This window comes from Capra hircus, chromosome 15 (genome assembly GCF_001704415.2).
Source record: "Capra hircus breed San Clemente chromosome 15, ASM170441v1, whole genome shotgun sequence".
Lineage (NCBI taxonomy): Eukaryota > Metazoa > Chordata > Mammalia > Artiodactyla > Bovidae > Capra > Capra hircus.
The window spans coordinates 50,835,016-50,850,921 of NC_030822.1; the positions used below are offsets into that span (position 1 = coordinate 50,835,016).

Consider the following 15,906-nt stretch of genomic DNA (forward strand, 5'->3'; position numbering starts at 1 on the left):
TGGGGGTTCTAAACAATAAGGCTGCCTTGGGAGGCGTTCTGGAACTTAGAAGCACCAAACATCCTTTTTTGCAGGAGTGTGGGCATCATCGGCTAGGAGTTTGAGCCTCAAAGATGGCAGAAGGCTTCACCCCCAGCCTGTCCCTGTGAGAGGCTCTCCGGCCCCCTGGGCCTTCTATGGTCTTCCATTGACCGCCTGCAAGCCTCACTCTGCCAGCAGGGCCTCCCTCCTGGACTCTAGGAACCAGACAATTCATGGTCTCACTGAACAAGTCTTGCTACTGGCCCCGCTGAGTCACTGCAAATGCTATCAGGAAAACTCCTAACCACCATTCCACCTCAGCCCTTAAATACTTTCCACACGCTTTTGTCTATAGAGAACTTTCCATCATGCATTGCCAAGGATTGCTTACTCAATACCCCTACTAACATTTTTATCCTTGAAGACCGGGATTTAAAAAATGTATCTTTTATCCCAAGTTCAGTACATATAAAAGGTGGCGTTGCTCAGTCACTCAGTCGTGTCCGACTCTTTGTGACCCCATGGACTGTAGCTTGCCAGGCTCCCCTGTCCATGGGGATTCTCCAGGCAAGAATACTGGAGTGGGTTGCCATTTCCTTCTCCAGGAGATCTTCCCGACTGAGGGATCGAACCCATGTCTCCTGCATTGGCAGGTGATTCTTTACCAGTGAGCCACCTGGAAAGACCATATATAAAGGATTACAATCATGTTAATTTAACAGATAAAGAGATGAGAGGAAAGAAGGAAAGGAAAAAGCAGGCAAAGGTGAAAGGGAAGGAGAATACATACAAAGGAAGGGACTGGGCTTATGCGGAACTTCCTTGGTAACATCTCCGTCCAGCTGAGGTCGTGTGCTATGGTGGGATTCTGGAGCTAGACGCATCTGGGTTCAAATCCCAGCCCTGTCTCACCCTGACGGTGTGCCTTCAGACAAACCATTCAAGCTCTCTGTTTAGGTGGCACATTTATAAAATGAGGAAAACAAAGAACTATTAATAAAAGGTACATTCTGAGAGGATTAGAGATAATGTATGTAAAGCCCCCTACACGTTGGCACTGGCTGGGAGCCTGCAGGGGCTCCCTCTGCACTTGGAAAGCGTGGAGAGGGACGGGTCGGTTCAAGGTCGCTCTAAGAACCCTAGGTCTGTGACCTCTGCGTTGGGTGCCGATCACCTACCCCGACGAGAAACACTCAGTTATGGAAATACAGACAGTGAATTGATAACAACTCAGTTTTTACAGATGTTAGTAGTTTGTGCCAAGAAAACAAGCACTCTGGCCCTGGAAGAACTTTCTACAGTCTTGTTCTAACCGAATGATGATTGACATTCCAGGATGCTCACCTACCTTTTAATCAAGTCTCCACATTCACCCTGAAAATTTACAGCCCTCCCAGGTGCACCTTGGCCCTGGTCTGTAAGGGCACATTAAGGATAGCAGAAACTAATACAAGAAGTAACAGAACAGCCGTAACTGTGACCAATGCCTCTGACAGTCGGTCCCTTTTCCCTTGTTATTTACATGTCTCTTTGACAGCCCTTCTCAAGCATCAGAGTCAGCTGATGTAGGTGTGCTCTGCACCAGGGCCTGTCCAAGCTCTGCCAGGGGTACTGATGATCAAAAAAATCATCACGACTGGAACTCCCCTGGTGGTCCAGTGGTTGAGAGTCTGCCTACCAATGCAGGGGACACGGGTTTGATCCTTGCTCCAGGAGCTAGATCCCACACGCGTGTGTGCTAAGTCACTTCAGCTGTGTCCGACTGATCCCACACGTGTGTGTGCTAAGTCACTTCAGTTGTGTCCGACTGATCCCACACACGTGCGTGCTAAGTCACTTCAGCTGTGTCCGACTGATCCCACACGTGTGTGTGCTAAGTCACTTCAGTTGTGTCCGACTGATCCCACATGTGTGTGTGCTAAGTTGCTTCAGTTGTGTCTGACTCTTTGTGACCCTTTGGACTGTAGACTGCCAGGTTTCTCTGTCCATGGGATTCTCCAGGCAAGAATACTGGAGTGCATTGCCACGTACTCCTCCAGGGGATCTTTCCAACCCAGGGATCAAACCTGCAGTTCTTACTTATCCTGCATTGACAGGTGGGATCTTTACCACTAGTGCCACCTGGGAGGCCCTAGATCCCACATGCCACAGGGCAACTAAGCCTGTGTGCCACAGCCACTGAGCCTGTGCATCTGAGAGCTGGCACTCCACAACAAGAAAAGGCGCCAGAATGAGAAGCCTGTGCGTGGCAATTAGAGAGTAGCCCCTGTCTACTGCAACTAGAGGAAAACCCTTGTGCAGCAATGAAGACCCAGCAAAGCCAAAAAATAAATAATTGAAAAAAAATCAGAACAAACAAAAAGCACCTGAATTATCCTAGAAGTGAACCCAATCTCTAAGCTGTGTTTATTGGTCAAAGCCTCTATTCCTTAGCCATTACAGGTGATAGACTGGGACCAGAAGAGCCACAGGGCAAGGATCATGGTAGTCTTATTCACCAATGACTAATACCAATGTATAAATATCACCAGTGCCTGGCCCGGTGCCAGCTCAGGGAAGATTCATGCAGTGAATGGACAAATAAATGAAAAAAGGATGACTGACTGACTGAATAAACAGAGGGTTCATGAGCATGAAGCACAACCTTCTGTCCTTCCGTCACCCTCCCCTGCCCACCCTCAGATCCAAACCACCTGTTCTTTCCTTACCCGAGCGATCAGCTCCCCGACCATGCCCGTCCAGGTGCCATTGGCCTCGGGCACGCCATACACGCCGTCCCCGACCAGACGGATCTTGTAGTTGAACCGGAGGATCTCCGCCAGCTCCTGGAGCATGTCCACACAGAAGCCCTCGTAGCGGTCATTGCCTTCCATTTCCTGGTGGTTCCCCTTCAGCATTAGATATGGGTTTTCCTGCAGCAAAACTGGGCAGCTGTCATTCTCATCTTAGCCCTGGTGTCTCAGCCACATGTGATGAGGGGACCGGGGACACAGGAGGGTGGGGAGAAGATGGGGTGGAGGAGGGAAGTGGCTTGGGTAATGGGACACTTTGGAGGTGGCGGTTACCTCCCTTTCCCGACTTCAAGGCACTTCTCCTACCAGGAACACGCAAGGGTCTCGCTGCACAGAGGGTCCAGTGGAAGCCCCCCTACCTTGTTTAAGGTCATCATCTGACCCCATCTCCCATTTCATTCTGTCCTTCCCCCCCGCCCCTTTTCTTTTGTTTATTCCACACAGACTAATCTCAGGGCATTATGAGATGCAAGGATGCTGATGACAGAACAGGTGAGGTTCTTAAATGCACTGTATGACCGCAACCCAAGGCAGAATGGGTCCAGCCATGGGTGTTGGGAGAAGGGCTGGGTCTCTCAGATGAATGTCCAGGGAAGGTTCCACGGAGGAGGTGGGATGCAGGCTGGGCTCTGGAGGATGACAGAACTCTGGCAGATGGAAGCGGTGGGGACAGAGGGCTGTGTGGGCAGGGGAAAGGCAGGATCAAGGACATAATCCCCAGTGAGATGGAGCTCGGCCCATTCAGCAGGTGATGGAGGCACCCTTGGGTGGGAGCCTGGCTTGTGGGTAGGGGTGGGATGGGAGGATGAGTTTAGAAAGATGAATTAGGGTCAGCATGGGCCTTGGATGCCAGGGCGAGGTGCATCACACGTATATAGTAGGAAAGAAATCAGAGTTTTAGAGACGCAAAGATGTGCGTGAACAATATGACAAAGTGAGCGAGAGAGAAGGTCTGGGGGTGAGGACAGAGCCTCTCCTGCTGGGAGATGCTGATTCCCGAGCTGTGCTTTGGCTCAGGTGGGCTTCAGAGCTGGACAAGGCACAGAGAGGGTCAGGTGGATGCCAGGATGGGTGTGGAGCACAGAGGGAGGATCCTCAGACACTTGGAGCCTGAGCAGGAGACTCAGGATGGTGGCATCATGGCCGTGGATGGTTTGCAAAGGAAAAGGCTTCGGAACATGTTGAATTCAAGGTGCTGGTAGGCAGTTCAGGAGCAAATGTGCGACTGAATGTTGGAATCCGGAGGGAGGGCAGGATCGGGGGCACAGATGGGGCGGCCTCTGGATAGAGGTGGTGGCTGAGCGGCAGGATATGGGAGGCCATGGAGGCGGAGGGCAGCAGAGGCATAAGACCTGATCCGGGGGCAGGGGCGAATGAAGAGCAGCCACAGAGCAGGACAAAGCAGAAGCAGCCAGAAAAGCCGAAAATCAGGGAAATGTGGGCATGAAGGTCAAGGAGGTAGGGGTTTCAAAGCAGGCATTCCCACCCAGATAGGAAGCAGGGCTGTGAAAGGGCAACTGGGCCACGTGTCACGGAGATGTTCAAAGGCAGACTGGGGGTGTTGGGGGGAGGTGATGGCAGAACCCTGCAGGGATGGGCGTGAATGAGAGGTGCACAGGGGAGGGCCGGGGTTGTTGGGAGGTTAGGAGATAAGGGCCAGCCAGCAGAGAGCTTCTCCACCCAACTGCTCCCAGTCACGTCTCTCTCCAAACTTCAGTTCCCCTTTAGCAGCAATGGTGACCACCGACCCCTTGATGGATGATCCCCTAAACTAGAGGGTAGTCCAAGGGCAGCGGGGTGAAGGTGAGGTGGTCTTAGGACGAGAGGGATCAGAGTATACATGCAGGTGGAAAGGGAGGGATTCCTAGAAAAGGCAAGATAGAGAAGGAAGAAAGAGAAGTGCGAGTCAGGGCAGCAAGGTACCAGGAGGGCCAGGGTCAAGGCGAACTCGAGTCAGGGAGGTGGACCTGAGGGTGGAGAGGAGGGCCAGGGTCAGCGGGTTCAGAGAGGAAGGGAGGAGGGCAGAGGTAGGAACTGCACCAGAGTTGTGCTGCAGGCAGGAGGGAAGGTTTGGCTCCTCCGGAGAGGTTTGCTCAGGGGATACGATGGGGATGACAGAGAGGAGCCTGGGGTTGCCCAGGTCCAGCTGAGTCAGGAGGCTGAATGCAGAGGGGCAGCTGGGAGCAGGACGTGGAAGGAGAGGTGGACTCAGAGACGGGCAGGAGGTGAGATGGCTGAGCATCACGGTGGAGATGGTTCTAGAAGCCAAGAGAGGAAAGTGCTGAAATGCTGGTTTGCTGAGCTCAGGCTGGAAGGGGCCTCTGGGCTGGGGAAGATCAGAGGTCATGAGTGGAGGCAGGGCGAGACTTGTGGGTGTGAAGCAGAAGAGGGGAGGGTAGGAGGTTCCGTGCCAGGGGGAGGGACCTCTGAGTTGAATGTGATGGGATTCTGGTTCAAGTGCACTGTTCTGTCAATGAGACGCAGCCAGGCTCCTCGCCTTCCATACACGCCGTCCTTGGCTCAAGGGCTCTTCTCCGTCTTTCTGTTTAACCTAATGCAACACTGTCCTTGGAGTCCCATTGCCTCCTCTGTCACCCACCCACATTTCAGAATTCCTACTGTGCTCCCAGCCAGGGTCCCACACACACCCCCTCCATCTTCCTACACCTGCTGCCTCCCAGGCAGGATGTGCATGGGCCTGGGACTGACTCCTCATTGTGTCCCCGCCTGGCTCCAGGGTTCAGCATCTGCGGGTTGTGTGGGTAAAAAGTGCTGAAAGGGCCTCACTGACAGAGCATAGCAGGGGAGTTTCCATGTCTGGGTTGGAAGGCAACCTCCTAGGGTATCTTTAATGACCCCAAGGAGTTTTACAAAATTCTTCTCCCTAAGCACTCTTAAGTTAATTTAAAATCCACTGGCATATTTAGAGTGAATAAACACAAGGCCAGTGTTAGAGGGAGGGGTCACAGGCATTTTAGAAAGTGCAGGGGCTGAGTGCTGGCCTGGGGCATCATCGTGGCAGGGGCATTGGGAGAACAGAAGATAGTGACGTGGGCAAAAAGCTTAACCCGGGTTCTGACACAAGGTGGGGTATTTGCTGCAGCTAATTCAGCGTATTCCTCTGGAGGAAGGCATGGCAACCCGCTCCAGTATTCTTGCCTGGAGAATCCCCATGGACAGAGGAGCCTGGCAGGCCACAGTCCATGGGATCACAAAGAGTTGGCTATGACTCAGTGACTAAACAACAACAATTCTGTGTAGCAGCTGGTGTTAACCCATGAATCACAGGTCCCAACTGCACCCTGTCAAGAGCAGGACACAACAGGACTATGTGCTGAGTTTTAAGGGATAAACCATTCAGGGTGACCATTTGCCAAGGCTCTCTTCCAAATGGTCACCAGGAACTGGGCCACATGCCTGAGGATGGGCAGCAGGGCACGGACTCAGGAAGCCCTTCAGAGGCAGAAAAGGTCCCAGCAATCTTGCTGTGTGCTGTCCCCCTCAGCCAGGACTGTTGCCCAGTGTGGCCCCAGCTCAGCCAGGCATGCCCAGATCTGGGGGTCTAGGTGACACCATCACCCTCTCATCCTGCTGACATTTTCACACAGCTTTGGATGAGCTAAGGTTGAGCTGAGATGGGGGTGGCAAAAACTCTGTGAGCTGGAATTGCCTCTCCATCCTTTGCTGTGACTATTCCCTCTGCCTGGAATGTTCCTCCCAGACCACCACATGTCACCTCACCCCATCAGGTTTGCTCAGATCTGCCCTTCTCAGTGAGGCCAACACCCCACTTCTCTTCCCCAGCTCTGTCTATGCCCTAGCACCCAGAACTGAGCCCAGAACATAGGCATGCCCCCCAAATACTCGGTGAATGAATGGAAGTATTCAGTGACCCCTGTCTCGTACCACGTGAAGGGAAAACCCATGATTTGGCATTCAAGTCCCTAAGCATTGTGGACCCAACCCACTTTTCCAGCCTCAGGCCTTCCCTCTCTACCTATGCCCATGTCCTAGCAACCTGCCTTTTCCTACGTTTCCTGAGTGCCTGAGCCTTCGTCCACTTCTCCCTCCTTATCTCTCGCTGTCTTTTGAGGCCCATCCTCAAGGTCCCTCTTCTTGGAAGGCTTTGCTGACCATCCCTTTGCTGGGATGGGACCTCTCTTTCCTTCAAACCCCACAGTGCTAGACATGAGCCTATTTCTTGGCTTTTTTCCTGCTCTGCTCACAGTAGATCAGTTATTCCGGTCCAGGGCTCCTGGGCCCCTGGAGTTTATGAACATAGTGATGGAGGTCCCTGAACTCTTTTTCATTATCTTGAAAGCCTAATCTTTCAAAAGAAGTCCTTTTCTTAACAGACACATTTCCAGACTTTGCACAGTTAGCAACGATAAGGCTGAACAGACTCACTAATAGTTGGGTCTGTTTGGAGCTGGAATTACATCAGTGCAGCCACACTGGTTATCTCTTGCTGATAAGACGCTGGGCCAGACAGGGAAGTAGGCTTTTGATTAGTTAAAAGGTGGTGGAGGAAGGGGAAAAACTCATTATTACTTAAAATATGCAGTTGGTTTAATTGACAAATCTTTAAAACATGATGTCATTGTAGGTGGGGGGAGGGGAGAAGTAAACGACTTTGGCCATGATCGCACTTGACTCGTGCCATCTACTAAATTACAGCCTCTTTGAGGACAGAGACTGAGTCTTACTCATCTTTGTGTCCCCAGGAATGAACACAGTGCCTGACACACAGCGGGAAGGGCTGGGTAATCATCGAAGAGAATTGGATCAAATAAAAAAGGCAGATGGTCCCTTTCTCTGTAGATTGAGAACTTTCCTTTGATCGTTTGGAAATGAAGAAATCACAGGCCATAAAAACCCACTGAGTTCAGGTGTCCACTGGCAGGGGTGCAATTTGTACACGTAGGCACCAAGCAAAGCAGGCTGCCGTGAAAGAGTAGGGGCCACCCTGGTGAACTTCTTGCCCCTCTGTCTTAAGGTGCCCTGCCCTTGGCCGTGCACAGATGCCCCGGTTGTTGGGGTGCCCCCATTAGAGACATCCACAAACTGCCGTCTCACCACCCCATCCCACTTCCCCAGCTGCCTTGGAACTCATCAGATATCATTTCCATATGAAGCAGCAACTTGGGTTTAATTACACTGTCATAAATTGGCCTCGGCACTGTGATTAGAGCTCCCATCTTCTGTTCCTGGGGAGGCTGCAAGAAGGAGGAGGCACCCCAGGGAGCAGCAGCTGGGAAGCCCTGGGGGCAGCCGCTTACCAGGATGGTGGTGACGACCAGGGTGGTGTTGAAGAGGCTGTCAGAGATGTTGGAGGCGTACAGGCGGCTGTCCATGCTGAGGCCATCTGCCACATGCCACTGGCCGATCTGAGGAGACCAAGGAGAGAGGCTGGGAAGGGCTGGGGGGAGTTGGAGGCTGGGGAGCGGGGGTGCTGTGGTCCCACGAGACTCCAGGGCTGGGGGAGCTGAGAGGACAGTCCCCTGCCTCTGGTGGGGCTACGGTTAAGTCACAGAAGGAGGGAGCCATGCAGCATATGGAGCAGAGGGGCTCAACTGGGACGGGCTACTAGCGTTGGCGGGGGGGCGGGGTCAGGGAAGGGTAGGGAGACTGTGAAGGAAAGCAAGACTTAAGAGAGAGGTGGAGATGAAAATGAGAAAGCAAATCAGGAATGGAGGTGGCCTAAATGGGAAGGAAATCCCAAAAAGAGGAGATATAGGTACACACATATACCTATGGCTGATTCACTTTGCTGTACAGCAGAAACAAACGCAACATTGTAAAGCAACCATACTCCTATAAAAACTAAAAACAGAAAAAAGAAATCACGAATGGAATGCAGTTCAGGGGCGCTCTCTCACCCAGAAGGGTGGGGAGCCGGGGGAATTGCATTAGCTGGAGGCAGGACTGAGCCACACAGCTCTTTCGCTCTATCCTGCCTTCAGGAAGCCTCATCATCTAAACAAGAACCAGCATGGCTACCACGTGGCATTTACTCAGCTCTTCAGTAAATGCCCGCTGAATGGTTCAGTGGATGCATGAACCATAAGAAGAAAGATCCAGGCTCTAGTTTTGGTGGAGTCACTTGCTGACTGTGAGAACCTTGGCAGGTTACTTGAATTTCTCCCAGTCTCCATTTCCCTAGGTCTAAATGGGGGTGGCAATGTTTGCCCTGCCTTCCCAGAACAAATGGAAATCACACAAACACCAGTTTGATGTCACATTATTCAGCCAGACCCAAGACCTCAGATCTCAACTGCATTACCCCAGAAGTGACTGAGCTTTTCTGAACATATTTCCTCATCTGTAAAATGGGAATAATACAAACCTCATGGGGTCATTGTGAGAACGGATTTAAGCTGACACTCAATACCTGCTAGTTTCCTTCCTCTTCATTGTCTTGACTAGAGAGGGGGGAAAAAGTCCATAACTTAGTTCCACCAGTTCCACTTAGTTCCACTTTCTAAGAAAGTCACCCAAATCAAAATTCAACATCATTGGGTTTTTACAGAATTTGTTTGTTTTCCCAGTGGAACCCTTTTTATAGCTACATGTACATGTGTGTGCTACCAGTATCTTTCTACTAGCTGGATCCCCTGGCAAACCATTTCTGTTGCTGGGTGTTGGAGGTGGGCAGCCAGGAGAGTCGGCTGGCAGCTGGCTAGAAACCCAATGAAATGCACACATCCGCCTCTGCCAGGCATCTCCAGGCACCAGCAGCAGCTTCCCTGGAAAACTCTCACAGGTTCCATGGATCCCACATGGCTGCACCCGCCAGAGCTGGGTTCTGGATTCCTCTTGTGGAAGCTCCACCACAGTAAAGACTCGTCTCACCTTTGGCTCTGGACCCACCCCGAGAAGGCTGATAGTCACGGGGAGCAGGAACCATCTCTCTGACATCATGGTCTGGAGCTGAAAGAGGGGAGGGCCAGGCTGGAAACCTCCAGTTCCAGCAATAGCTCCGATGCTCTCTACAGGTATGCTTTTCATCTGTCAAAGGAGAGATGGGGGCTTCCCTGGTGGCCCAGTGGTTAAGAATCTGCCTTGCAATATGGGGAACAGCGGTTCGATCCCTGGTCCTGGAAGATCCCACATGCTGTGGGGCAACTAAGCCCTTGTGACACAGCTACTGAGCCTGCTACTGAGCCTGCAAGCTGCAGCTACTGAGCCCACATGCAGCAACTACTGAGCCTGCAAGCTGCAGCTACTGAGCCCACGTGCAGCAACTACTGAAGCCCGTGCACCGAGAGCCTGTCCTCTGCAGCAAGAGACGCCACCACCACGGGAAGCCCACACGCTGTAACGAAGAGTAGCCCCCGATCGCTGCAACTAGAGAAATTCCATTCAGAGCAACAAAGACCCAGCACAGCCAGAAATAAATACACAAATAAACAAAAGAGAAAAAACCCTTTTTTCAAAAAAACGGAGAGATGACCAAAAGCCCCTCTCCAAGCTTCAGCAAGGATGCCACTGGTGTCTCCACCTCTATAAAGGCAGATAGGTACCACGCGAGTTCCTGATCATTTTAGTTTACTGGCAGCATCTCCTGCATATCCGCATGGGAAGCCTTGGCTAGATAAAGAAACTGAGGCCAAGGTAAAAGAGCCCACCCAACAACTTGCCTGAGGTAACCTCGCCATCAGCTGAGACACCTGAGCTTTAACCCCTGTGCTCTCAGCCCCAGCTCGCCTTGCCAAGGATGCCTTCGTGGCCTCCTGTCGGGTTCTTCCAGCGTCCTGCTGTGTGTTCTGTTTACATGTCCGTCTCCTCTGCTAGTCTGTGGGGGGGGATTGGCTTGTTCAGGCTCACCCCCCAGTCTTTTGCTCAGGGACTGGTACACAGAAGCAGAGGAAACCATCATCTCTCCTAGGCTGAGTGTTCCTCTCGGTGAGGCAAGAGCAGGAAGCAGGTGAGCCTCTTCTGGCTCCCTGGAGTGCCCCCTGGAGGGATCAGCCAGGTTAGGGTACAGACTGAGCTACCTGGCCTGCGCCCCTCTCTCTGTTGGGGAGAGAGTTGGGGAGGATGAGGGATGAGCCACAAGATTTTCAAGTGAAGGGGGAAAGGGAACAAGAGTTACCAGACACTTCTTGTGCTGAGTGAGCACTGTCAGCTGTTTGAATTTTCCCAGCAACCTTGTGGAGCAGTGACAGTGTGTTCATTCTATTTACAAGCAAACTAGAGCGCAGAGGTTTAATGACCTGCCTAAGCTGGTGGCTCAGGGGTTAAAAACTTGCCAGCCAATGTAGGAGATGTGGGTTCGATCCCTGGGTCAGATGATCCCCTGAAGAAGGAAATGGCAAGGCACTCCAGTATTCTTGCCTGGAAAATCCCATGGACAGAGGAGCCTGGTGGGCTACAGTCCATAGGGTTGCGAAGAGTCAGACACAACTTAGTGACTAAACAACAACAAAGCCACCTAGTTAGCAGGTGATGCATGATCTTGAACCCAGAGCTGTCTGACTCCTCAATCCAAGAACTTTCCTGTGTCCACTGCTGTCTCTGGGTTGGGGATGCTAATGTGTCCTCTATGTAAGCAGCCTGGCCAACCAGAGGAAAGGCTCAAAGGAGCCTCAGCCACACAGCAAGAACCCGGGACACAGCTTTTTTCTCTCCTGGGTTTTTAAATCCACAAAAGCAAGTGAAATGAGTCTGCTTCCCTATCTTCAAGACGGCTAGAACTGGCTCCTGGTGACCTCCTAGGATCAGAAGGGCCAGATCTGAACAGAAGGACCTAAAAACAACTAGTCCTGATGTCAGCATCTGGATGTTTGGGACAGGACTGAACTTCTCAGAGTCCTGTCCCCTAAGCATGCACTTCACAGGACCAGCAAGGCCTCACCCCCTACCAGTTCTGCACTCTCACTCTTCTCAGGGGACCCAGTTCTCACTAGCCACCTGCCCCAGCCCTGGACTCCCTGTCTGACCCAAGCCATGAGATGGGTTCGCACAAAACCTAGGGATATAAATGATTTACCCAGAGCCAGATCTGACAGCCTGAGCCATGTCCCCTGCCACCTCCCACCTCTGGGGACATGGCGAGGAGATGAATTAGCCCCCAAGCTCCAGTTAGGAAATGAATCTCCCCCCCAACACTCCCATTAGCTCCCAAGAAATTAATAAACTCATCAGATCCAACAAAGCGGCTTGGCAGCTACTACCCAGAGCAATCTAATTGCAGAAAGGCAGTGGGAGGGAGAGCGAGAGGCAGAGCCAGGAGCCCTGGGATACAGGCTAATTGCCCCACCCACTGGGCACCTTCCATGCCACACACATGCCAGGGGTGGGCAGGAACCACAGCTCTCATCACTGACAATCTGTGGCTCTGCCTCCAGCCAAACTCCCTTGCTCCACCCCACTGACACCTGCCCCCAACCTCCTGCAGGAACAGCTGCTTTGTAAGCCTCTTCCACATGTCCACACGTGCCAGCTAGATTATGCTGCAAATAATGTCTTCCTGGGGCCCTCTCTTTGCGCTTTCTCTCTCTCCCACTTGCTCTACTTTCCCACTAGAGATCCCAGGAGTTGCAGGGAAGGGAGGAGAGGGTTTGGACTTGGACACCACCACTGCAAACCTACACAGCACCTTCAGGCAGGTAGGAAAATGACATCCCCCTGGGCCGATGTAGTCCAGCAGGGTCACAGCTGGGCATGCTGATTCCAGCCTCCACTCACCACTGAGCAGCCCACAGTCTGCACTATGCATGCCACAGCCCCAGTGTTAGAGGACCTGAGTAGAACTTCACTTCTCTGCTTCCGAGCTGTGTGACTCTGGGTGAGTTACTTAACCCCTCTGAGCCTGTGTCGCTCATCTATAAGATGGGTGTTAAAATAGTAATGATTACCTCCTAAGGGTTCGTAAGGAGATTAAATGAGATGATATAGTTGCAGAGCGCTAGATAAGCATTCATTTAATTCGTGTCATTGTTTGAGACAGAAGGTGGGGTCTCTTGTGTGCCCCACACTTTGCACTGTAGACTTTGGGTTATGAGATTAGACCAGGGTCTCCCTGGTGGCTCAGATGGTAAAGAATCTGCCTGCAAAACAAGAGACCCGGGGTTTGATCCCTGGGTTGGGAATATCCCCTGGAGAAGGGCACAGTAGCTCACTCCAGTATTCTTGACTAGAGAATACCATGGACAAAGGAGCCTGGCGGGCTGCAGGGGGCATGGGTTTGATCCCTGGTCAGGGAACTAGATCCTGCATACTGCAACTAAGACCTGGCATAGCCAAATAAGTAAACAAAGCTCTTATTTGTCCATTTCAGTGATGTAAACACTCCCACTGAGGCTGATTTCAAGCTACCAACATGTAATCATGGGACACTGAGTTGGGAAGAGAAGTGTAATACTGGGGAGGAGGGTAGCTCTGGCTAGCTGGGTGAGCTGGTTCTAGGACATCACTGGTGCCACCAGGCTCACAGGTCCTGGGATGGGCACCCATTTATGTCTAGGAATCTCACTGCCACCCTACTTATGAGTAAGGAAAGTGACCTCGGCATAAGGTAATAATTTACCTGAATCCCAGAGCTGAGACATAGGAAAAAAAAATCAGGATTCAAAACAAGGCCAATGTGCAGCTTTATTGAGATCCTGATATTAAAAAAAAAAAAGGTATGTCCCTTCTCATTACTGATTCTATGCTCTTTGAAGGAACTGGAAGTACTTCGTCAAATATGAAAATCGATATGGGATATCATGGGGTATTATGGGATATCCCAAAACATGATATGGGATGTGTCTGCACCTGCACAGAAAGTATCATTTACCCAATTTCCCCAAAGAACAAAGAATCCATATAAATTAATAATAATCTTGCTCTTTTAAGCACTAAAATGGGGGGGCGGATTTTAATTATTTATCTGAAAGTATTATTTCCCAAAATTCTTTCCAAGGGAATTGTATTAATACTTTCTGCTGTCCCCTTAAACAGAGTGTATGTCTTTCCCTTAATGCAGTGCCATCCTTTTGAAGCCAGTTATTACCCTGTCCTGTGACACAGAGCCGCTTATCGGCGTCTGAAATGTGGTGGCCTCGCACCCTCATTCCTGTGTTTTCATAAGTTAATTTGTCTGCTTTTCACAGTATCGCTTTTCTCATGGTGAACTGTCATTTCTGACTGCTATCAGGAGAGCTGTCTTGAAGAGGCTCTGTCCTTCCTGCAGCTGTGTTTAAGATCCCTGGCTGAGCAACCAAGGGACCAAGCTTGAAAGAACTGCTGTACGAAAAGCAGAGATAAGGTCTGATGGGGCCTAGGGCCTTTAGCGAACAGACTCTGTGACACTGATAAGGGCAGCCCACAGTCCCTCGGAGAGGCGACTGCCGTACACTTGAATGAGTGTCAGAGACCTGCTTTTGGTCTGCTGCGTGACCCCGGGTCAGCATAAGCAAGCTGGTCACTCCCTCAGCACGGCATCGTAGGAAATGCTTGTCCAGGAGCCCTGACCCCAGGTGTCCCCTGATGCTTTCTGAAAGCGCTGGTGGTGGAGTCTGGAGATCTGCATTAGCATCCAGCACCATGACCACAGGGCAAGTCTCTTAATTTCTCCAGGTCTCATACTTCCCAGCTTCCATCCTCATCCAAGCTCCCAATGAACTTGGGACTGGGAACCTCCAGGGCCTCTGTTTGTTCTGTTAGACACTTGGCAGCAGCCAGCCATCTCTACAAAGCCTCAACTATGGTCACACTGGCCCCTGCTGAGACCCTTCAACTCTTAAGGATAAAGACCAGGGTCCTTAATACTAAGCCCTCCACACCCACCGGGCCCTACAAGGCCTGGCCTCTGCCCACCCTTCAACTCATACCCTCTTTCCCGGCCTTCTCTTTGCTCCAGGCAAAACTTTCAGTTCAAGTGCAATAAGCTTCCCGTCAGGGTCTCTTGTACCTGCTGTTCCCTCTCTGGGACTCTCCTTGCTGCCCGACCCCCTGCCTGCAGCCCCATTTTGGCTAGTTCAGGGGTTGGCAGACCACAGACTGTGAGTTGAATTCGGCTCGCTGCCTGTTTCAGAAAATAATGTTTTATTGGAACACAGTCACACCCATTCATTGATGTACCGTCTGTGACGACATTCATCTACAACAGTAAAGCTGTAAAGTCTAAATTTTTACCCTCTGGGCCTGTTTACAAGAGAAGTTTTTCAAACTTTGATCTAGTTTATATCTGTCAACCCCTCAGGCCTCAATTTAGTAATCACTACCTCTAGGAAGGCTTTCTTTTAACTCCCAAAGTCAAACTTCTCCCAGAACCACATTCTTTTCCTTTAGAGCATCTGTCTCAGGCTGTCATTATACATTCATTAATGAGCCCATCACTCACTGCCTGTCTTTCTCCCTGGTCCGCTCTTAGTCCTGCCCAGAGAAGCTGCATGCCTCCAGCTCCCAAGCCCTCCTGCTCCCTCCCGCCTAGAATCACTAGAGGCTGTCATTTTGCCGCTTTGTTCTCTCCCCAGTAGGTAAAAACAGATTCATTTTTAAAGCCCTGAAGGATTTCCTCACAACTGTACCTGCCTCCATGAGTGTGCACACGGCTCTGTAACATTTAATATTTCGTGTACGTTTAGATGATTGTTCTTTGCACTCAGCACTGCCAGGATCCAGTTTCTAGACAGGCTGACATAGCTCCAAGGCCGGACAAGTTCTTCTGCTCCAGAGTCAAGAGTTTGCAAACACTTACTGATCACCTTTGCACACCGGGCACTCAGCCATGTGATTTAATTACACACCCTTGATTCTGCGTAACAACTCTGTTATCATTCCCATCTGAGAAATGTAAGCACTTCAGACAAGTTTTTGTTGAAAGAATGAATACATGAAATAAATGAATTCACTTGGTTGAATGAATGAATGAAACTGAGACTCAGAGACATCAAACTTGCTGAGGATCACAGTTAATATGGGATGAAACTGGAATTAAAACTTGGGTTCTGTTTACTGCTCTACCATCTGGTTGGGTTAGGACAGGTGCAGGCTACCCTGACCTTAAGTCCTGGGCCTTCACACACACCTCTTTCATCACCTTGAACTTGTTCTTTGGAGATTACAGCCCTGAAGGGATTCTGTGCAGGAGTCCACAAGAGAG

The 15,906-nt window shown here is 51.0% G+C and overlaps 1 protein-coding gene across 2 annotated transcripts in view; it reads right to left on the reverse strand.

The window, feature by feature from the left end:
• Window positions 1–15,906, reverse strand: part of GRIK4 (glutamate ionotropic receptor kainate type subunit 4) — a 505,937-nt gene that overhangs the window by 84,477 nt on the left and 405,554 nt on the right. For both annotated transcript variants that reach the window (XM_018059644.1, XM_018059645.1), the window contains exons 11-12: window positions 8,093–8,200; window positions 2,730–2,933 (exon numbers count right to left, since the gene is read on the reverse strand). In XM_018059644.1, the coding sequence (XP_017915133.1) occupies window positions 2,730–2,933; window positions 8,093–8,200 (312 nt within the window). The remainder of the gene's footprint in view (window positions 1–2,729; window positions 2,934–8,092; window positions 8,201–15,906) is intronic.